Source organism: Octopus bimaculoides, chromosome 8 (genome assembly GCF_046866305.1).
Source record: "Octopus bimaculoides isolate indiv1 chromosome 8, ASM4686630v1, whole genome shotgun sequence".
NCBI lineage: Eukaryota > Metazoa > Mollusca > Cephalopoda > Octopoda > Octopodidae > Octopus > Octopus bimaculoides.
In genome coordinates this window covers 53,771,947-53,796,724 of record NC_142935.1, presented here as the reverse complement: position 1 = coordinate 53,796,724, position 24,778 = coordinate 53,771,947, and the positions used below count along the sequence as shown (strand labels likewise).

Genomic DNA, 24,778 nt, shown 5'->3' with positions numbered 1-24,778 from the left:
TCTTTTCTTCTTTTAAATTTATATATATATATACACACACACACACACATATCAACTTGCTTTCTTTTATAAAATGGCAGGGTATAATTTGAGGAAGATTTGTCCGTTATTTCTGAATGGGAGCTTCATCATTGTGCAGAACATATAACTATTTTTGACATGGTAGTTTTAAAAGTTAAACATTTTAAAATAATACTATTTTTTTGTGCCAGCTCTTGCTTGTAAACTAAAGACAGGACAGCATGTGTGTGCATATTAATAATTTCAAGCAATTTAATCCTCTTTGAAATAAGTATAAATTTAATCAGTTCTCAAAGTTTGAGGTCTTGTTTGAAGTCAAAATTTATGATACTTCTCTCGTTTATTTTTGTCTTTGCTGGAAAGTTACTTCCCTTGAAAAATAGTTATCTCCCTTGGAGTGGCCTATAATTCTTTTATAGTATTCAAAATGGCGAAGGAACCTTTGGTGAACAACTTTGAAGTACCATCCTGGTTAGTAGATAGCCTTTTTTGTTTTTGCTTTACTTGGTCATTACAATGATAGCTTAGAGTTGTTGCAAAGCACTTCTCACTGTGGAATCTCGTGGAGAGACTTATTTATATGCTTGCTGAACATGTTTCCCTAATTCAATGCATCTACCGGTCATTCAACAACTTGTATACGTATATTTACGTGTTTTTGTATGTATATATACATATACATAGACACCTACACTCTCACCCATATGTTTGCACATTATATATATATATATATATGTGTGTGTGTGTGTATGCTTGCTTGCGCATATCCGTGCGTGGTGATATCTTGTACTATTGATCGCCCTACCAGATCTGTTGTTATGCTCTCTGTATTGTTATACTATAGTCAGGAAAATAGATGAAGCAAATAGATGTATGACATGCACACGCTTGTTTTCTTGAATCAATTAACTTCAGTGAAATATGTGCCGCATGTTTTACCTCATAACGTTTGTTTACACTTAATCTGTACACAAAATCCTCCAATCATTATCAGTTATTCAGTTATTCTATTTCCTGTTTTGAGGGCAGGCATCTATCTCAGTTACCTTCTCTCTGAAGTCATCATCATCATCGATAATTTCAATGCGCACAACTTGTTTTAGCACCCTCTCCTCCAACACTGACACCACTTTTACTGAGGTCATATCGTTTACTTTTCGTCCGTATCCCTGGCCAACACAGCAACTCTCCAAACACTCTTGGTCTTTTTCTCACTTGTACAACGCAGCTATGTCCATCTCTGCCCCATCTTATCGTCTGATCACTCTACCTACTGGACGTCCAGCCGTAAAACCATCAAGTGGGTCATTCACAGTTGCCACCGCTTACAACTCCTGGAGGAAGTCACTCACCATCACCACTTGAGAAATGTTTAACCACCAACGCAACGCATACGTTATGCAAAAAAAAAAATTTGTTGCACGCATTGCAAGGTCTGAAAGTTTCCATATCTTATAAAGAGGACCCTTACCAAGAGCGTCTCTACTAAACTTTGCAGAATCTTAATCTTCTTATCTTCAGTTTGTCAACAAGATGCTCTGAATGCATACACAAACACAATAAAATTTTTCTCAAATTCTTTCCCCCACTTCACCTGTTTCACTTTCACGTGTGTTCCCTTAACATTTACAGATGCTATACATGGACCCATCATCAGTGTTGTATCCTGAGAGTCATTGGATGTTTTTTTTCTTTCTTCTTCTTAGTCTTACATTACCCCTTCATCTAGGCAACCTGATCGGGGTTGATCAAGTCAAGGCCTGTGTCCAAGCAGCATTCTACTAACTCCACTGATCAGCACGAGCCATCTAGATGCTCTCATAACAGCCTCAATGTTGTTCTTGATGGCTCTTCTGCTCATTCCTTTAATGCTCAGAATTCCATAGGTTCTACACAGCTCATAACCTTCACTGGCAAACACCTCGTTCTTCACCAACTCTGGTACTTCGCTCTCTTCCAATGTTATTATATTTCCAAACAATTAAGGCAGCAAGCTGGCAGAATTGTTAGCAGGCTGGAAAAAATGCTTAGCAACATCATCATCATCATTTAGTGTCTGCTTTCCATGCTGGCATGGGTTAGATGGTTTGGCTGGAACTGGTAAGCCAGAGAGCTGCACCAAGTTCCAGTCTGATTTGGCATGGCTTTTATGGCTGGATGCCCTTCCTAATGCCAACCACTCCAAAATAAAATGGGTGCTTCTTATGTGTGTCAGTTTCATGACAACAGCATTGACCGAGGACTGATGTTGGTGTGATGTAACTGGCACCCGTGCCAATGGCATGTAAAAATCACCCATTAGTCTGAATTAAAATCCCGCCAAGGTCAGCTTTGTCCATCCTTTCAGCGTCAATAAAATAAGTGCCAGCTGAGCCCTGGGGTTGATTTAATCAACTTACCCCATCCCTCAAAATTACTGGTCTTGTGCCAAAATTTGAAATCAATATTTCTGTCCCTTCCATTACCCTCAACCCTTTAGCATTCAGGTTTCTCTGTCAAACGTATTCCTTATTTCTTCACATTATTTTGAATTAAGCATGCATTATCTCATAACTTCGAGATTCCGATGATATGACTTTATTTTTGTGATGATATTGAAGAGTTTTTGTGAGAGGCTGGATCTGTCTGGGTTAAGCATAAAACAGGTAGAATATTTTGACTGTATATAGCCAGTTTAAATGCTAAAGGGTTAAACAGTACACTCCTATCTTCAAACTCCCCAGTCTTTCACTTTTTATAGAGACCTATCTCAATCAACAGTAATATGTAATGGCACCTCTTTCTCCATCTCTAAAATCTCCCCTCATTCTCTTACAAAACATATCCCTCTCAGTGCCACTTATATTCGCCCCACCATACATTGTGGGTTTGTCCCGATGTGTCTCCAACACCTATTCTCTATCTTTCTCTCTAACTCTCTTCCTTCTTCCTCTCCTTTCTTTTCCTACTGGCATAGCCAAGTATCTCCTCTCTCTCTCTATCCCTTTATTATACTTTAACCTCTTAACTGACACAAAGCCTCTCCCAGCCAAGGGGTTTTTGTCTGGCAATTCTGCTGGTGCTGATGCCACATAAAAAAAGCACCCAGTACACTCTATAAGGTGGTTGATGTTAGGAAGGACATCCAACCATAGAAACCATGACAAAGCAGACAATGGAGCCTGGTGCAGATCTCTGGTTTGCTTGCCCCTGTCAAACTGTCCAACCCATGCTAGTAAGGAAGATGGATAGTAAATGATGATGATGAAACTAAGATATTGATGCTGGTGCACAATTTAGGAGGTTGGCTAAAGGAGAGTAGATTTTAGGATGTTAAAGCCTATAGATGAGATAGTGAGAATATAGGACTGTGCAAAGAAAACATTTTTAACCAATGTTAAGAAAAGAGAGAATTGATTGGAAAAAGTACAAGTGGGACAAAAAGTGAATTCAAATATCATCATTTTCATCCTTTAACATCTGTTTTCCATACTAGCATGGGTTTGGCCAGAAATGGCAAGTTGGGCAATTGCACCTCCAGTCTGATATGGCTTTGTTTCTACGGCTAGATGCCTTTCCTAATGCTAACAACTCTACAGTATGTGCTGGGTGTTTTTAATGTGCCACCACACGAGCACTTTTACATGGCACCAGCACGAGTGCTTTTTACATGGCCAATCCTATTCACCAGGGATGCAGCCTTGCTCCATACATTTGTAAATAGATGGATGAGCAATTACTGGAGGCCTAATGATAATACTACCCCAAAACTGATTACTGATTATGTGCAGCCAGGAATTAATTGAGTTGTGTGGGTGTGGGTTAGAACTACATGAGATGTCAGCATGCCAAGGTTAACTGTCAAGTCAAAGCCTTTTGGTCCATTTGCTGCATCAGGTGCTAGTTTCCATCACATGCACATTGATTTGGTTGTCCCTCTTCCTCCTTCAATAATTACATCTACTTGTTAGCATGTATTTATCACTAACCTCAATGGCCAGAGACTATATGCATTGCAGACGCTACAAAAGAGACAGACTTGAAAAATTTAGCAGAATATTACATCTTTTGATTTGGTGTTCTTCCTTTTATCTCACATAACAGAGACAAGTAGCTTAACTCAACATTTTTTGTTCTTATGACGAACCTCCTTGGATGTTCCAGTGTCACTCGAAAGCTGCCCTCTTAATTCAACTCACTTCTGATTGTTGGAGTGATCCTGATCTCTTTATCCCACCCTGTATCTATACAAAATTCTACTATAAGCACAAGGTTTGAGATTACAGATGAGGGGGCATTTGATTGCATGAACCCCAGTGCTCAATTGGTACTTAGTGTATTGACCTCAAAAGGATAAAAGGTCAAGTTGACCTCAGCAGAAATTGAACTCAGACCATAATGCTGAAAGAAATGTTGCAAAACATTTTGTTCAGTGTGCTAACAATTCTGCCAAAGCTACAGATAATAATGGCTCAGCCAGACACCTAATAACTATATGAATGTGTATATCAACTAATTGAGATCATACATGACAAACTTATCTCCAACCAGTTCATGTGAACAAAAAACTATTTTATCAGAACCAGTGGAGTTGACCATACTCAAGTTTTTGCTTGAGAGGATACAGCTTGGAAACCATTGCAGCCACCAAATTTGGAGCCATATGAAGTCATTTGTTGGACACCAAAATCTCATGTCCTCATCAGTAACAAACATTAGACTATTAGTATTGATTTCCTGAAAATTGCCTACTTTGATGGAAATCCCACTTCTAACCTTTATTCAATTTACATAATGGACAGTTGAGAACAAAATACAATCTAAGCCACTTTCAATATCCTCCACCCACTTCCCAGTTCCTGTACATACTATGTAACCAACTTGTCATGTTCCTTAGCACAAGTACTTCATACATGAGTTTCACTGTATTAGTTGGATGTGAAGTTTATGATCATATTTATAGATGTAGGCATGGCTGTGTGGTTGAGAAGTTTGCTTCCCAGCTACATGGTTTCATGTTCAGTCCCACTGTGTGGCACCTTGGGCATGTGTCTTTTACTATAGTCCCAGGCTACCCAAAGCTTTGTGAATGGATTTGATAGACAGAAACTGAAAAAGCCTACTGTGTCCACTACTTCTTAATCAGTGTTGGTGTGTTTACATCCCCATAACTTAGCAGTTTGGCAAAAAGATACCCATAGAAAAAATACCAGGCTTAAAAAAGGTAAATAAGTACTGGGGTTGATTCGTTTGACTAAAATTCTTCAAGACAGTGCCGCAGCCTGGCCACTGTCTAATGACTGAAACAAGTAAAAGATAAATGAAAAGATGTGTGTGTGTCCTTCCTCATTTTGACATTGTATGATAACTGTAAATTAATTTCACTATCATTAATTTCTAATATTCTGTAAAAACATGTCTGTCTGGCCATGGGAAAATATTAACTTATTTGGAAACAGGTGAAAATTGGTTAAGAGAAAGGGCATCTGATCATGGAAAATCTGCTTCTATAAACTTCATTCAACCCATTGCAATCCTCATTGGCTGGTATGTTTCAGAAAAGTTACATAAACTTGCCGCTAATTCACAATTCAAAGGTTCTGTTAATGTGATGATGATTTAATAGTTTTGCAAGTGTCTAGGAGAAACTTGTATGCCAAACCAGACTGGAACTTGGTGCAGCACTCCAGCCTACTAGTTCCAGTCAAATTGTCTAACCCATGTCAGCATGGAAAGCAGACACTAAATGATGATGATGTAGATATCTTTGGTAGTTCACTATTTCAGAACTACTGCCAAGGACTATTCTATTTATAAACTGACTCTGATATCTGAAAAGGAAATGTTGATTGAGTCTTTCCCACTTCTCTACTGATTAGCTTCATAGTCACATTACAATGAGGTAGGTGGCTTGCACATTGCATTCTATACTCTGTGCAGTGTTTAATACATGGGACTGACATTACAAGTCTGTTATTATAAATACAGGCTATATCATTACCTGTACTAACCAAAGAGCATTAATTAACTTTCTTCAACAGATGTGTTACCATTAATTAACATGGCATTATTATACTATGAACACATCATTTTTGTTGAAAGGACTTCATGTATATTTTGGGAAAAGTCTAACATTAGATTTTCCCTCATGGATGACAGCTGTGAAGTAACACACTAGTGGACAACATGTAGTACTGTGTATAAATATTCAGGAGCATTGCTTTATTGACATCTAAGCACCACAGATTGTAACATAGAATGGTGAGAACTTTGAACACAGTTTACCCAACTTCATGTTGTTGCTTTGTTCTGTGATGCCAACACTTTAGTGTTTGATCAAGAACCAGTATATCATCTTATTTGCTGAACTTGGTTATCACGCATTATATTACTAAAACCCCATTATGTTATTAACTTAACATTCTTAATTCTTTGCCAGTCCAAAGCATTTTCATAAATTTGTCCTAAATATCCAAGCTTGTTCTCAGACTTTTAAGCTAGCCCTTGTTTCATTTGTTCTAAGTAATGTAAAGTTTTCACTTTGTAAGTTCCAAATTACTCTGGTGGTTGAAAACAATTTGTAAAGAATAAAAAGTTTTGAATGGTACAACAATGCACTATAATACAAAAATGGACTATACACCTGTTGTAATTTAGTTATCTATAGTCCCATGATATTTCGGAATGCAATTCCTTCTTCAGATATTCTTAGATGGAGTCGCTGCTATAATCTGTTTTCCAACGGCTTTTCTTTTTTCGGAAGCGTCTCAGTAGTGGTCTCATGAAGCTCCTTCTGGAATTCCTCATGAGAAGTGCGTGAGGTCGGCTATGTCTCAATCTTGTGTGTGTTGGTTGGTACATCTGTAGCGCTGCTTCTAAATTATGTGTTATATGTGCAGCTTCCCTTTTTTTCTTCTTTTTTTTCCTCTTTTTTTTTTTGTAATAAACAATACATGAGCATGTTATTAAGAATTAACCTACACACATTCAGGTGTAGCTAAATAATATATTGATTACCAACCTCCAGCCTGTTGTTAATTTGGGGTCCTAGTCTGTGTATGAGTATAGCTTCCTTAATTCTTAGATTACCCAAATTTCTTTCATTGGCCTCAGATGCACGGACACAGGGGAATATGTGCTGTGTATCGCACATGATACAAAGGGAACAGATCTGTGAAGGTAGTAAAACATTTATAGATGTTGATGGCAAAGATAAGGTTTTAGAAGAAATCATTTGAAATACAAAAAAAATTTGAGATAAATTTATTTTTACAAGATGGAATATATGAGAGTAAAGTTTTTAAAAACAAAACCTTCATGCACCCCTAATTTGTTTCTTTGTCAATTTCTCTGTCAATCCCTTCATGATGATATTTCCAATAAATCATAGTCCTTAGGGATTTTTAATTTACTTTGAAAAAATCTAGAATTCGGAGAAATTTTGTAAAATAACTTTTCATTTTTTAGTGTTTAGATCATTTATTACCACCACCATCATTATTTAATAAAAGCTTTTATCAATTTTATATTACTGTTATTGGCATTTAGGACATTTATGATTGTCATAATCATCATCATCATCACTTAATAAGTTTTATTTATTTATTTTACATTGGGATTTGTGAACAATAGTGTTGTTAGTTACAGCTTTCCAGAGGGATCCCCGTGTTTCTTGTGGATGAGGAATGACACTAGTTTTTAATTTCTCACCAATGTATATCAGAGAAGAAGCACAGGCGTGGCTGTGTGGTAAGAAGTTTGTTTCCCAACCACATGGTTCTGAATTCAGTCCCACAGCACAGCACCTTGAGCAAATGTCTTCTACAAAAGCTCCAGGCCAACCAAAGCCTTGTGAGTGGATTTGGTAGGTGGAAACTGTGCGGAGGCCTGTCGTATGTGTATGTATGTGTCTGTATGTTTTGTGTCTGTGTCAGTCTATGTATGTATATGTGAGTGTTTCTTTGTCACGTAATAGCTGGAAATGAGTTTCACTGTAATACAGGCAGTGTCATCTGTTTCCAATTTTCTTTGAGAACATGTCTGGTCATGGGGAAATGTTACCTTGTTTGGAACCTGGTGAGGGTTGGTGGCTGGAAGGACATCTGGCTGTAGAAAATCTGCCTCAAATAATCTCCATCTGACCCATGCAAGCATGTGAAAGTGACCATCAAATAAGGGTGGTGGTGATGATGATTGTATGTGCGTGTTTGTACCCTCCAACTTTATATTTGCTGCCACCCTCTGCAGTATATGTGTGTGTATATATATTAATAATTATCATTATCATCAACATAGGTGTAGGAGTGGTTGTGTGGTAAGTAGTTTGCTTACCAACCACATGGTTCTGGGTTCAGTCCCACTGCGTGGCACCTTGGGCAAGTGTCTGCTACTATAGCCTCGGGTCGACCAAAGCCTTGTGAATGGATTTGGTAGCCAGAAACTGATATATATGTGTGTGTGTGTATCTTTGTGTGTCTGTTTGTCCCCCCAACATCGCTTGACAACCAATGCTGGTGTGTTTACGTCCCCGTAACTTAGCAGTTCGGCAAAAGAGACCATTAGAAGAAGTACTAGGCTTACAAAGAATAAGTCCTGGGGTCGATTTGCTCAACTAAAGGCGGTGCTCCAGCATGGCCGCAGTCAAATGACTGAAACAAGTAAAAGAGTAACATTTACCATCCACTTTTCATGCTGGCATGGGTTGGATGGCTTAACTGGAATTCTCTGGAAAACCAGAGAACTGTGCCAAGCTCTACTGTCTGCTATGGCTTGGTTTCTACATCCAGATGCCTATCCTAATGTGACCCTCTTTACAGAGTGGACTGAGTGCTTGTGTGTGTGTGTAAGTGTGTCACCACAAATAAAGTTGTGCTGATGTTAATATTACTTCACATATTCTGTCAAGGTCCACTTTGCCTTTCATCCTTTCAGGGTCGATAAAATAAGTACCAGTTGAATGCTGGGGAGCTGATGTAATTGACTTAGACCTACCCCACAATGAAACTGCTGGCCTTGTGTCAAAATGTGAAACCAATATTGTTGAAATTATGACCAGTCACTCCTCACTTTCAAAGACACATGTAATTCAAAATCCCTTAATTGAAAACAGGTGAGAAAAATATTGGTGACAGCAAAATCTTGACTTAAAACATGCAAACCATTGAAACTCATACCACCATGGAGAAGCAGATGTGACTAATAAACAAATGTTCAAATTTGTTTCCTGTATTTGCTGATGAACTCAAAGTAATATTAGTCGATCTGTAATATGTGTTTCCCTCACTGTGTAATTATTTCCTGTCATGTTTTTTGATACAACTTATGTTAATTAACCCATAAACTGCAATAGGCCACCTCAGTGGCCAACGCGACAGTGCGACAGGCCACGTTCGTGGCCATGGAAGTAGAGCATGATCTGACCTAATTTTGATGACGTATAATGTATGCACACAATACCCTTTCACCCCAGAAACAGTGTAGCCAATCACAGAAGGTGTTAAGAAACACTGAGTATTTTTTTCAAGTGATAGATCGATGTTGATCTTTACCCAAGATAGGCTCAGCAGTTCGTGTTACATACAGAAAAATCCCAGCAGTTTATGGGTTAACTACAGTATTTGATAGCATAAAAGATGCACAGGCATATTAGATGCACTCAAGTTTTAGCATTGCATGTTCAGGTCAAAATCTTTTAATGCACTTTTAAACTGGCACTCTGTTGGTTGCGATGATGGGGGTTCCAGATGATCTGATAAGTGACTGAGCACTCCACAGACATGTGTACCCTTAACTTAGTTTTCTGGGAAATTCAGCATGACACACAATATGACAAGGCTGACTTGTTGGATTACTGGTACGACTTACTTTTACCAGCAGAGTGGACTGGAGCAATGTGAAATAAAGCGTCTCACTCAAGGACACAATGTGCCGCCAGGCATCGAACTCACAACCTTACAGTCATGAGCTGAATACCCTAACCACTAAGCCATGCACCTTCACTAAGTTGATATTACATACATTAAAGCATATGATATTAGCTTATTGGAGGTGGAATCCCAACTTCACACATAGGACCCTGAGCGATTTTTTTTGTTTTTGAAATTTTTATTCTTGGAAAACAAAATACATCTCATATGCTGTCAAATACGGTGTATTAACCTTTTTACAAAAGGCACAAGGCCTAAAATTTTGGTGGGGAGGGGACCAGTCAATTACATCGACTTCAGTGATTCACTGGTATTTAATTTATTGACCCTGAATGGATGAAAGGCAAAGTCAACCTCAGTGGAATTTGAACTCTGAATGTAACGACAGACAAAACACCACTAAGCATTTTGCCTGGCATGCTAATGATTCTGCCAGCTTGGCACCTTAAATACAGTATATTAACACTGACTGAATTACTGTTGTATGTAATTTTTTGTAGTTTAACCCATTCATTGTTTTCAACTATGAAATGTCATTATTTTTGTAATATTCTCTGCATTACTATAGGGCTGGTAAGCCTCCATCAGGACTCCATCTCGATGTTCTCAAAGAAGGAAAAATGATTCAGGTATGTACATTTGTTGTTGCAGTTTTTATCATTTTCATTTCATCAGCAATTTAACTTAACTGTGTTTTCAGCAACTGTACACCCTTATCAGCCTACAGGGTTAATCAATCATTCTTAAGAAGAGCATTCTTTCACATTCTTCACCAAAGTGTTTGTGTGTGGCTGAGATTCTGTTGATTACTTATGGTCTGCTTTTATTGTATGGAGTTAAAATTAAACTTAGCTTATCAAATGGAGTTAGAATTAGCTTGTGAGAAATGAAACCATTGTTCTAAAGAATGCATGGCAGATTTTCAGACATACTTTAGGGAAAAAATAATTACATGCTTGACATCAGGAATATGGTTATTAGAATATAGAGGTGGTGGTTCTACTTATGGTCGTGTAGCCAGGATGATTAAGGAGATTAGGGCCAGTTTGATAGAACATTGGGTAGAATGTTTTGCAATATCCATTTTGACTTTCTGTGCTTTGGTTTCAAATCCTGTCTTTTCCTTCTCTCTTGGTCAATAAATGAAGTACTTCATCACTCATTAACAAAATGTGGTTGTCATTTGCCTCAAAAATTGCTTCCATCTGACATGCGAAGTTAAGCTGCTGTGCATAGTCCCATGGTTTCAACTGTTGTCCATTGACCAATTTCTATGGGTGGAAATGCAGGTCTTCATGCAAAATATGCCTTACCAATCGATTACCGATGCCAAGTTCAGTGGAATGCCTCCAAAAAGAATGATTCAGACTCCATATCAAAACTTGTCTGACGCATTCCACATTTTCTGGGGTCCATATCATTCACGGTGCCCCCACCAGTCTCCTATTCATTAGTGTACCTTGTGTACAAAGTGCATTCACTCAACATAAGATTGTGTTCTGGATGGAAACAGCCTGACTTTGGTGAATGTTGAAGTGGTGCCGAAACTCACACTGAACTGCTGTGACAGACTCGTTATTCTTCACGTAACTGTCATAGGCAAACATGCAATGCTCTATTGTCCACAGCACCATGGTTTCACCCGAAAAGCAAAGAAAATGCCTAGACACCACTGACCAAATGGTACCTGTCGGACATGTCCCTCCCACTGGGACTGAGTAATAGCCATTTTAAAAACGTCCATCCCCTCTGCCCCAGCCTGTATTAGGTAAAGCTGGTCATTGCTGGTAAAACCTAAAGTAGGATGAGCAGAAAGGAGCTAGGAAGGTAGGTGTGCAGATAGTCTTTTACAGCCATTTCAAGAATGGATGCACAAATGGTGCATTTCCCTGCAGATGATCAGCAGTCAGCATTATAGTTGTGGACTATGAAATATGTTTTTTCAAATATTTTGATGGAAAGTTCATCCCAAGCATGTATAAGCAAAATTGATGAACACAACCTTCAACTTTTATGTAAGTCAAATACTGATCCAAGAATGTATTTAAAATGAGGGCGTGAGCTATCTATTGGTGTGACTTATACTCAAGAATATGTGCATGCCATGCCTGCAGGCATCTCTGCTCATGGGTCTCCATGCCAAAGTCTGAAGATTCGTGCTTTTCTTAGGAAATATACAGCAGTGCTTTCTGCTGGTTTATTCACAGTTTACTTATCTGTTTCCAAATCTCCCAAGCTTATCTCTGAAGAACAGGGTCATTTTACCCCTAAAGCAAGGAGGACTGGTTCATGCGATATCATAACATGTTTACACATGTGACATGTGCCTCTGGACTGTGCCGTCCTCTAATATCTTAGCTTCAAAACCATCTTTTGTTATTTGGCCCATCCTACCACCACAAGCCATAGCACATCTCTAAGTAGTGGTGATTAAAAAGAAACTCTATACTTCCAAAAACTCAGTAATTCCTAAGTTGGAACTTCAACAGCAGATGCAGTTTAATGTGTTGTACATGTCAATGTCAATTTCTATTTGTTTCTCTCTATATATGTATATGTGTGTATGTGTGTGTGTTGTTGGCGTTGTAAGAATTATATAAATTTTCAAGAGAACATGAAATAATTATTATTTGAAGCAGTATATTTGAAGAACACACATAAAACTATAAATAATAGCATATAGAATATTGGGTTGAAGAATCCTTTTGGATAGAAGTTGAAGGCTGGGTTCAACCTTTTCTATCCAAAAGGGGTTTTCAACCCAATGTTTATATGCTGCTATTAATAGTTTTATGTGTGCTATGAGATCTACTATTGTTACAAAGATATGTGTGTGTGTGTGTGTGTGTGTTCGTGTTTATATATCATCATCATTTAATGTCCGCTTTCCATGGATTGGACGGTTTGACTGAGGACTGGCAAGCCAGGAGGCTGCACCAGGCTCCAATCTGATCTGGTAAGGTTTCTACAGCTGGATGCTCTTCCTTCCTAATGCCAACTACTCTGAGAGTGTAGTGGGTGCTTTTTACGTGCTACCAGTCAGGCAACATTGGCATTGACTACACTTGGATGGTGCTTTTTACATGCCACCGGCACAGGATGTATGCACATATGTACATATAAAACTTGGATTTTCTTTTCAGAAATTAATGATTGATGAGAAAAAATGCTACTTTTTTGGCCGCAACAAACAGCTGTGTGACTTCTGCATTGACCATGCTTCCTGTTCTCGTGTTCATGCTGCTTTAGTGTGGCACAAACACCTCTCTAGACCTTTCATCATGGATCTTGGCAGCAGTAAGTAGTCCCCTTCTTTTCTCCCTATTCTCCAAGAGGCTGTAAAGAGTCTCTTAAAGAGATTAGCTTTGTGTTTTGTTCAATGTTGTTTTATTTGTTGTCTTATCATTTCATAGCACATGGTACTTTTATTGGTCACATACGGTTGGAATCTAAAAAACCCCAGCAAGTTCCTGTTGACAGTGAAATCCACTTTGGTGCCTCAACTCGTATATACATTATTAGAGAACGTCCACAGCCTGTTAGTAACCTTAGTGGTCCTGAAGAACTCGAAAAAAGGAATGATGACATTGAGGGTGGACTTTTAGGTCTTCCAGAATCAGAAACAGAACTCGATGTAAGTTTACAACTCAATTCATTAACTTAACCCTTTAACATTCACATTATTCTGTTAAAAGTAATGCTTATTTATGCACATGTTTTCAATTAAGCTTGTATCATCTTTTAGCTTTGAGATTTTAATGAGGTAACTGTTAATTTTTAGAATGATGTTGTAGGTTTGGTGTGAGAAGCCAGATCTGGCCAGTCTGAACATAACTCAGGTAGAATATTTGAGCAAGATATGGCCTGTTAAAATATTAAAGGGTTAAACTAGTCTTGTAACCTTTATGGTGTCACTCTGCTGGAAATAGCACCCTAATTCTCCTTAAGCCACACCGTTCCTCCTAAAAGTGAAGGACATATTGGGTAATGTAGTCGTGGACCCATTGTCTGTATATAAGTTGGAATGGCCATGAATGGAATGCATTATTCCTAGGTTTGTGTTGGGTTTATGTTAACCCTTTAGCATTTAAACTGGCCATATGCAGCTCAAATCTTCTGCATGCTTTGTGTTCAAACTTGCCAGATCTGGCCTCTCACACCTACATAGCAATGTCATTTTAAATATAAACAATCACATCTTTGAAATCTCAAAGCTAAAAGATAATACATGGTTAATTTTTTTAAAAATTGTGCTCAGGCACAGGAGTGGCTGTGTGGTAAGTAGCTTGCTTCCCAACCACATGGTTCCAGGTTCAGTCCACTGCGTGGCACCTTAGGCAATTGTCATCTACTATAGCCTCGGGATAACCAAAGCCTTATAAGTGGATTTGGTAGACAGAAACTGAAGGGAGCCCGTCTTATATATGTGTTTGTGTATATGTTTGTTTGTCTGTGTTTGTCCCCCCAACATCGCTTGACAACCAATGCTGGTGTGTTTACGTCCCCATAACTTAGCAGTTCAGCAAAAGAGCCACTAAAATATAAGTACTAGACTTACAAAGAATAAGTCCTGGGGTCGATTTGCTCGACTAAAGGTGGTGCTCCAGCATGGCTACAGTCAAATGACTGAAACAAGTAAAAGAATAAAGAATGGCTGTATGGTTAGAAGTTTGCTTCCCAAATACATAGTTCCAAGCTCAATCCCACTGCATGGCACCTTGGGTTAGTGTCTTCAACAATAGCCTCAAGCTGACCCAAGCCTTGTGAGTAGATTTGGTTGATGGAAACTGAAAGAAGCCTGTTGTGTATGTCTATATGTGTGTGTGTGTGTCTGTGTCAGTGTTTGTCCCTCACCTCCACTTGACAACTGGTGTTGGTGTGTTTACATTCTTGTAACCTAGCAGTTCAGCAAAAGAGAGTGATAGAATAAGTAGCAGGTTTAAAAATAGGACTAAACTCTTGAAAGGTTTAGTCAATTTATTCAATGAAACCCTTCGAAATAGTGCCCGAGTATGACTGCTATCCAATGATTGGGGCAAGTATAAGAGAAAAGATTATTAAATGTGTTCTTTTTTTATTTTAGACTGTAAGTTGTGATTTGAAGGAGATTTGGCTACTGTTTCTCTTAGGTCAAGTAGAAAAAGGAGACACTCCTATGGTGGCTTGCTGTCTGTTTTTCCAAAATTATTTTTGAAATGTAATATAGAATTGTTACTATTGTTATTAGCATTTTGATCCTTGTATTTATTTATTTCTTTTTCCTTTCTTATTTCGTCAGAACTTAACAGAATTCAACACAGCTCACAACCGGAGAATAGCATCACTTGTGGACATACCTGACCACTCAGTACCAAATCCTTTGAAAAGGAAGCGGAAAAGTGGTCATGTTTTATTCAGAGATGAAGATGAAATAATCAATCCCGGTAAGTTCTATGATGATGATGATCATCATCATCATCATCATCATTGTAATTGTCATCATTATCATTATTATCATTACTGTCACATCATCATCATCATTGTAATTGTTACTTGTTCATCATACTATTATTTGTAGTGATGAATAGATATGAATGTTGGTATTTTTACGAACTGACAGAATTGTTAGAACACTGGACAAAATGCTTTGCATCATTTCTTCCAGCTCTTCACGTTCTGAGTTCAAATTCCTTCAGGGTCCACTTTGCCTGTCATCCTTTCAAGGTCAATAAAATAAAGTACCATTCAAATACTGCTGGTCAATGCAACCGGCTTGCCTCCTAACCTGTGGTACTTAAATGTAAAAGAACCTGAATAAATACTGTAACATATTTTATTAGACTCTCTCCTCATTCTACTAATTGTTTTAGGTTAGGGGCAAGCTGATTGCCCCCTAACCTAAAATTGCTAGCCTTGTGTCAAAAATTTGAAGCCATTATTAAGTTAACTGAGAAGGTGAAACCCTCTAGAATCAGAGGTACATGGAGTTGAGCCAGAGTTAAAGAAGTAACAGCAAAAACGTTTTTGTGAGTGTAAAATCATTAGAAAACTGAGAAAACGGATCATCAGAGATGACAGAGATGATGTTGTTTGACAAAAACAATATGGATGAGAAACAATGAGGCAATGAAATGGTAGAATGAGTAGAGTGTCAGATGAAATATGTTGCAGTATTTATTTACACTTCAGTACTTCATTGTATTTGTTCTGTCACTTAGGGCGCTTAGGTTTTAAGCCTACTGAAGTTAGCTTTATTTTCCATCCTTTTGGGGTTGATAAAATAAAAAGTTACGAATGCAGGATGGTGGATTGGCAGAGCTTTAAGAACATTGAACTGGATTCCATGTGATATTTGTCTCAAATCTTTGTATTCTGAGTTCAGATCCTGCCATGACCTACTTAACATCACCACCTAGCACTTTGGGTGTCTTTAGCAGCATCCACTTTGTTACAAGTATTTAAGCCTTATCCCCAGTTGCAAGCATTCAGATTTGGTTGCCTCCCTCCCTCTTGCTAGTCTGAGAGGCTGTCATGGTCCCTGCTTTCCCGCCTGACCAAAAGTAATAGTTGCAGGTGGAGGCATTCGCTGTAATAGCACACCACTGTATCCATCATTTGTTGGTGATTCCCTACTCCTGACAGATGACACCTTTGCACCACTCAAGTGACAACCCTCCATCCCATGAGACTGTTTGGATAATTATTGCTGATGAGGGTTTAACGAGGTGAGAATGCAAATTCTACCTCAACCTACTTTTGTCACCTTTTATGACACGCAAAAGAACTGTTAGGTCTATTCTTTGACATGCCAGACCCCACACTGCACTAGAGCAACATACAATGATGTGTTTTGTTCCAGAAACAATGCACTGCCAGGTCTGGGAATTGAATCCATTATTTGGCAATCATGAGTGCAACACCCTGACCACCAGGCTACATGCCTCACCAAAAGATGGAAAGCAATTACTGGGTTTAAATCCTGTTAACTTTACTTTTCATCCTTCTACTTTGGTAAAACTAGTGCCATTCAAGTACAATATAATCCTCTCTACCATTAGCCCTTTTCACACCAGCTCACTCAATTTAACCAAAGTTTCTTACATATTAATAATGCCAAAAAATAATCATGATTAATGACAAAAAAAATATTAATAATGGTATTGATAATTTTTCCTACTGTAGGCACAAAACTTGAAATTTTGTGGGAGTAGAATAGTCAATCACATCAACCCCAGTATTCAACTGGAACTTATTTTATCAACCCTGAAAGGATGAAAGGCAAAATCAACCTCAGCAGAATTTGAACTCTGAACATAACTCCAACTAAAAACATTTGTCTCCCCTTACACACACTTCCTGTTTTGACACCACACTTCCTGCTTAACACAAACTTTTAGCCTTTTTTTAAAACCTAACACAACTCTCAATTCTCATGCATCCTTATTTGTCCAACCATTATATACATGAATTACCATTGAACTTCAAAAGCTCAAAGACAATATAATGTATTGGTATATTTATTTTTTTATATATTATTTTCTTCATTTTGTACTTCTTTGTAAAAAAACATTTTCATTCTCCCTCTTCTTGAAAATTTGCTATGCAATGAAAGCCGGTTAGAAATCTTTATTAAAATATGCTTCCAGTTTAGCATTCTGCCTTATTATTATTTTTCATTTTCCTATATATATATATATATATATATATATATATATATATATATATATATATATATATATATATATATATATATATCTATATATAGATATATATAAATTATTATTTCTAAATCTCTGAACGAGAAACATTCAGTAACAGTATTCTAGAGTAAAGATTATTTGCCAACATAATGTGGCAGTTCTAGTTAGGATGAATGTTACTCTCTTTAGCCCCAAGAAACATTGTCTCCAGCTGGCTATCAACACACAATCTACATCCTTATATTTTCAAACAAGGGAGTTTTGTGTCCCCACTCTCCCTTATTTGAAAATATATATATTTTTTTATTTTCTCTTTTGTAGAGGATATTGACCCAAGTATTGGTAAATTCCGGAATCTTGTGCAGACAACTATTATTCCTAGCAAGGTTAGTACTTGACTATTCACATTTCTTTTGGTTGTTTAAATCTCCTATTAGTCTTGTTCTGCTGATTAGCTTTCATCATCGTCATTGTTTAATATCCATCTACCATGCATGCATGGGTAGGACGGTTGATAGGAGCTGGCCAGGTAGAAGACTACCCCAGGCTTCAGCGTCTGAATGCTTTTTATGTGGCACTGGCATAGGTGAGGTCAGTTTTGTATACTCTTTTACTTGTTTCAGTTATTTGACTGTGGCCATGCTGGAGCACTGCCTTTAGCCGAGCAAATCGACCCCAGGACTTATTCTTTGGAAGCCTAGTACTTATTCTATCAGTCTCTTTTGCCGAACCGCTAAGTTACGGGGACGTAAACACACCAGCATCGGTTGTCAAGCGATGTTGGGGGGACAAACACAGACACACAAACATATACACACACACACACACACACACACACACACACACATACATACATATATATATATATATATATATATACGACGGGCTTCTTTCAGTTTCCGTCTACCAAACCACTCACAAGGCTTTGGTCGACCCGAGACTATATTAGAAGACACTTGCCCATGATGCCATGCAGTGGGACTGAACCCAGAACCATGTGGTTGGTAAGCAAGCTACTTACCACACAGCCACTCCTGCGCCTATATGTTAAAATATTCAAAATTACAAAGTGTACCTTGGGTTATTAGTTGAAGTATATTGGTGATTGGTTTTGTGCCAGTCAGCTGGACGATCATCTAGATGAAGTCTAGCTCTAGGATATTTGGGGGTAGCAGCATTGTCTCATATGTGTGTAATACTCCATTGTATGGATTTTACTTAAACTTTGCAGATATGCAGTAATTGATATGGGTTAGAATATTTTTGAGTTTTAACCCTTTAACATTTAAACCAGCCATACCTGACCAAATGTGGAGGTGTGTGGCCTAGTGGTTAGGGTGTCAGCACCATGATCGTAAGATTGTGGTTTCAATTCCTGGACCGGGCAACGCGTTGTGTTCTTGAGCAAAACAGTTCATTTCACATTGCTCCAGTCCACTCAGCTGGCAGAAATGAGTAACACTGCGATGAAGTGGCATCCCGTCCAACTGGGGAACACATACGCCATTGAAACTGGGAAACCGGGCCCATAAGCCTGGCTAGGCTTTAAAAGGGCGCATTTATTTTTATTTATCTGACCAAATAATTCTACATGTTTTATGTTCAAAGTGGCCTGATCTGGCCTCTCACATCTACCCTACAGTATTATTCTAAAAATAAACAACAAAGTCTTGAAGTGACATAATAAAGCATGATTAATCCAAAACAATGTAAATGAATAAGCATTACATTTGACAGAATAATCTGAATGCTAAAGGGTTAAAGAGGAATCCTAGACTATGTGATGTGATTTTGACAATGTTATGTAGAGTGGTTGCCATGAGAGATCAGAAGGCCTAGCATGAGGGTTTTAAATTAGCTGTAAATGTCACCTGTTTTGCCACTAAATTTGACTGACCTTTTATATGGTGGTAGAATGTAACTTTATCTCATTGTCACTCCACATTTTTGTTCAATTTTTATTTATTTATTTATTTTTTTAAAGTTATTGTTTGGCCTTTTAATTAAATGATATGTCTATACACTGAATATTGTTGAGCATATAAGAAATTGACAATTAAATCTGTTACCTGCTTTTGACTCCTAGTGGCAACTATTATGTTTGATTGTCATCATCATCATCATTATTATCATTTAGCATTCATGTTCCATGCTGGTATGGGTTGGGCAGTTCAACAGATTCTGATGGGTGCAAGGACCACATCACGTTCCAGTGTCTACTTTGGCATGGTTTTTATGGCTGGATGCTCTTCCTAACACCAACCATTTGACAGTTTGTACTGGGTGCTTTTCTCATAACACCAGCACTAGTAATGTCACCATGCAGCTTGGAAGCCTATGAAATCTGTGGGAAGGGGCTTTATGCTAGCAGATGAGGGTTAAGGTATAAAAAAAAGGGAGTGGGGCAGAGAAGGTTCTTGTTTTAGGGGAGCTACATGGCTACTCACATTTAGGAGGGAGAGAGTTAGAAATGAATCAGTAGAAGCTGTGTGGAAAAGCATCAACATAGTCTTTTACTCTTTACTCTCTTTTACTTGTTTCAGTCATTTGACTGCGGCCATGCTGGAGCACCGCCTTCAGTCGAGCAAATCGACCCTAGGACTTATTCTTTGTAAGCCTAGTACTTATTCTATCGGACTCTTTTGCCGAACCACTAAGTTATGTGGACATAAACACACCAACATCGGTTGTCAAGCTATGTTGGGGGGACAAACACAGACACACAAACATATACACACCCATACATATATATATATATATATATATATATATATATATATATATATATATATATATATATATATATATATATATATATATATATATATATATATATATACACATATATATGACGGGCTTCTTTCATTTCCGTCTACCAAATCCACTCATAAGGCTTTGGTCTGTCCAAGGCTATAGTAAAAGGCACTTGCCCAAGGTGCCACGCAGTGGGACTGAACCTAGAACCATGTGGTTGGTAAGCAAGCTACTTACCACACAGCCACTCTTGTGCCTCAACTTCTTATTTCATTATCCCTTCTACAAGTTCCTAAACACCTTTATATCTTCAGAATTGTTTTATTTATTGCAGCACAAAATAAGTGGCTGTTAAAGCTAGGATTACAAATCTTTAGTGAAGACTTACTTTTACAAACATTAGGTGCTAACAGGAGTCACTAGTGTTTAAGTGATTATATTGCCTGTGTACTTGCTGAATATGTCACTAGTACTATCAACACCATGGTAAGTACCATAAAGAGGTACTGAATAATTGATAACTGTTCCATCAATCAAATCCTTGCAGAAACAAAATCCTTCAAGTGGCTAACACTCTGACCCTATTTTGCAATGGCTAAATATCAGTACAAAAGACATGTGATTAGAATGTTGCAGGAAAAAAAAATCACAAAGTGGGTTTTTCAAGCCAAGCCAACTGGCAGGAGAAGACCTAAGGGTAGACTAAGAAGGAGATGGTTAGATAATGTTCAAAGTTTCAATTGATCGCGCTTGGGAATCTTGCCAGAAAGTCTAATGAGAGTTGTTTCTGATTGGACCCTATGGAGGACTCTGCCATCACGACCCTAGGAATGGTAGGTGAAGAAGATAGATTGATAAACACAATGAAAATCAAAATAAGTTTTGATAATGGTTTTTTCAATGAGTTGGGGGTCGTGTGTCAGAATAAATACTTTGCAGTATTTTGTTACATCCTTTTACATTCTGAGTTCAAATCCAGTTGGGGATAACTTTACCTTTCATCTTTCTGTGTTGATCAAATAAGTACCTGTCATGTACTGAGGTCAGTTTTGTGGCAGTACTGTTGTCAGTGTCGAAATTGTTATTTAACCATATTTTATTTTATTTTTATTTAAGTTTCAATAAATATATTTTCAGCGAAACAAAGTTGAATCCAGCACAGGTTCTTCAAATATGGGAGTGGAACCGGTAAAACGCTCAGCTAATTTTCCATTCAATGCTCCCAGTTTGTATGGTGACCTTCCTCCAGGTGGCACCAGCGATGGCCAAAGCGGCATGGGAAGTTCCTACAGCATAGCAGCCAAACTTGGCCTACCAATTCCGAACTTGGCACCAAGTCTTGAAGAAGAAGAAACAGTGGTGCCAGTAGTGAAAGCAAACCCAGTTGTTATCAATCCCGAAGAGGCAGCCAAGGAACCAAAGAAGAAGAAATATGCAAAGGAAGCATGGCCTGGCAAAAAGCCGTTGCCAACATTGCTTGTGTAGAGACTATAGTGTGTGCATGTATGTACGTATGGCCTGTAAAATATATGTGTCTGTTTTTGTTCCGTGTGTAAGTCTGTGTTGGTCTTATGGACAAGACAGACAGACAGACAAACTGACAGGCTACTGCTATTTTGGCACTGTGAGCTATGTTGTTGTTGTTGTTGTTGTGGAGTGCTATTCCTTGTAATATTCCTGCAGTAACTGCACCAGCTCCTACTGCTCCACAAACAGAACTCTGTGTGTGTGTGTGTGTGTGTGTGCTAGGCAATAAGTGTTTGTGTGAGTGAGAGAGATAGAGAATGAAATAGCTCACTTGGAACTGTTCCCTGAACCACTCTGTAACTGCTGCACCTGTTACTACTACTGCTACTACTACTACTACTACTACTACTACTACTACTACTACTACTACTTTTACTCTTGCTACTACCACCACTACTACTGTTACTGTTCCTACTAATATTACTACTACTATTTACCATTGTCAGTGAGCTTCTCTGATACAGCCAATTGTATCAATGATACCAATACGTCCAACCCCTCCTTCCAACCACTGTTGTTAACAACCTCACCACTACCATCACCACCACCACCACCATCAACATTGACAGTACTTCTACCACAACTGTTATTAGTTGCAACTACTATACTGTTTTCAACACCACCACTGCAACTACTAGCACTTATCCTACTTTTACCAGCACTACCACCATCAGAGTTACACTACCTCTGTTACGTCTACTAAATCAACCACCACCATCACCACAACTACTACTACTACTACTACTTATGTAATCATAGTTGTTACTAATTTTACTACATCCACTCCCGTCAACTTCAGTATCCATTCTTTCCTAACTCCATCACCACCACCACCATCACCACCATCATCAACACTACCACCAACACCACGACGATTACAGCTGCTGTTGCTCAGTGTGTGTCATTACAAGCTGTGTACTACTTTAACCCATACTGTAAATTTTACATAAAGAAAAGAGATGTAACTACAGATTTTTATACAATGCTTGTACATATGGTTATTTATATACATGTATGTGTGTGTGTGAGTGTATGTACATATGGTTCATGTACCTATATGCATACTTAAGTATATGCATGTGTATGTTATATATGTATATATATGTGTATGTGTGTAAGTATGTGTATGTGGTTACAGTGACATGTATGTGATGACATCAGTGTATGCCTGAGAAGTCGTGAGCATCTATAAACGTAAGTGTGTACACTTATAATAGTATAGGCGTTGTCATGCATATATATATGTGTTTGTGAATGTGTGCATGTGTGCTTCTATCTACATGCGTATATGCGTGTACGTGTATGTTCATATGTATAAATGAGAGAATACTCAATAATTGTATAGTTTATATAGTTTATTTATTAGTAACAGATTGAAGCTTCAAATAATTGAATGTGTGTGTGTGTGTGTGTGTACATATACATATGTGTGGGTTTGAAGATATGTGTGTATAAATTTTTGAATGTGCAGTTGTATGTTTTGAATATGTATGTGTATTGTCAGCTAGGAAGGTTTGTGTAATATTAACGTGTGAAAGCATATTTGTAGCCGCCAAAATGTTTGCCTCCAAGAGCAAGAGTGTGTTTTTGTTTTTTAGTTTTTATTTTTTCATTAGTATTGATTTTTGTTCGAGGAGTGAACTGGTCTGCATGGAGGCAAGACAGACAAGCAATGGAAGGAAGTTAGACAAAGAAAGGTTTAAAAAGAAAAAAGAAAAAAAAGAGAGACAAAGAGTGGAATAGAGAGAGAGTGCTAAGAAGAGAAAGAGACACTATACATATGAATGTATAAATATACAACTACATACCTGTCTCAAGTCATGCTCATATTTATATGAAAAAAGAAAAAAAGCTGTTAATCTATATTTATATTCTTGAAGTTATTTCTTGTTATAAATATCAAATGAAAGGATGATACTTTGCTAATTTGGACAGTAATAGAATATTATCAGTCTATCCACTGAGGGCTTAGTGACTCATGAATTATCCAAAAAGTAAATGTGATGTTGTTTATTTCTTGGTCAGCTCTGATGAGGCAGACTTATGATCGAAGAATCCCATCCATGACCATCCAGTTTTATTTTCATACATAATGCATCCAAAACCACATTATCCTACATGTGTCATTCTTGTCTCAGTCAATAATGTGTGATTTGAAGGAAAATTTAGCTGTTATCTCTAGTTGATTGAGTGACTACATGGAGGCATCCTCATTGGTTTATAAATGTGATATTTATGAAGGTGTATGTTTTTATAACAGTAAAACATCCTAATTTGGCAACAACAGTTTATCATCTGTCATGGTCACTTGGAATATGATACATAAGAGGACCAGCCCTTATTCTGCCCCAAGTTAGTTATGGTATATATGTTTGCACATGTGTTGCCGTGTGGTTGAGAAGCTTGTTTCCCAGTCATGTGGTCTTGGGTTCAGTTCTACTGTGCAACATGATACATAGGAGGAGCAATCCCTATTCTGCCCCAAGTTAGTTACAGTATATACACACACACATATATATATATATATATATATATATATATACACGCACACACACACACACACACACGTGTTGCCATGTGGTTGAGAAGCTGGTTTCCCAATCATGTGGTCTGGGGTTCAGTTCTACTGTGCAACATCTGGGCAAGAGTCTCCTATAGCCTTGTGAATGGATTTGGTAGATAGGAACAGAAAGCAGCCCATTGTATGTACATATGTGTGTGTTGGTTTGTTTATGTCCCTGTAACTTAATGGTTCAGTAAAATAAACCTTTATAATAAGCACCAAACTTAAAGAAAAATAAGTACCGGTGTTGATTTGTTTGACCTTCAGGGAGGTGCTTCAGCATGGCCACACAAATAAAAGCTGAAAGACACACACAGTCATACTGGCTG

The 24,778-nt window shown here is 37.9% G+C and overlaps 1 protein-coding gene across 1 annotated transcript; it reads left to right on the top strand.

Annotated features, from left to right (window-relative positions):
- Window positions 1–436: 436 nt before the first annotated feature.
- Window positions 437–22,869, top strand: LOC106875745 (nuclear inhibitor of protein phosphatase 1). The gene is made up of 7 exons (XM_014923995.3): window positions 437–492; window positions 10,495–10,555; window positions 13,070–13,223; window positions 13,340–13,560; window positions 15,205–15,349; window positions 17,927–17,991; window positions 21,497–22,869. Exons 1-7 carry the CDS (start codon window positions 449–451, stop codon window positions 21,842–21,844), a joined length of 1,038 nt encoding a protein of 345 aa, XP_014779481.1. The 5' UTR covers window positions 437–448; the 3' UTR covers window positions 21,845–22,869.
- The last annotated feature ends 1,909 nt before the right edge of the window (window positions 22,870–24,778 follow it).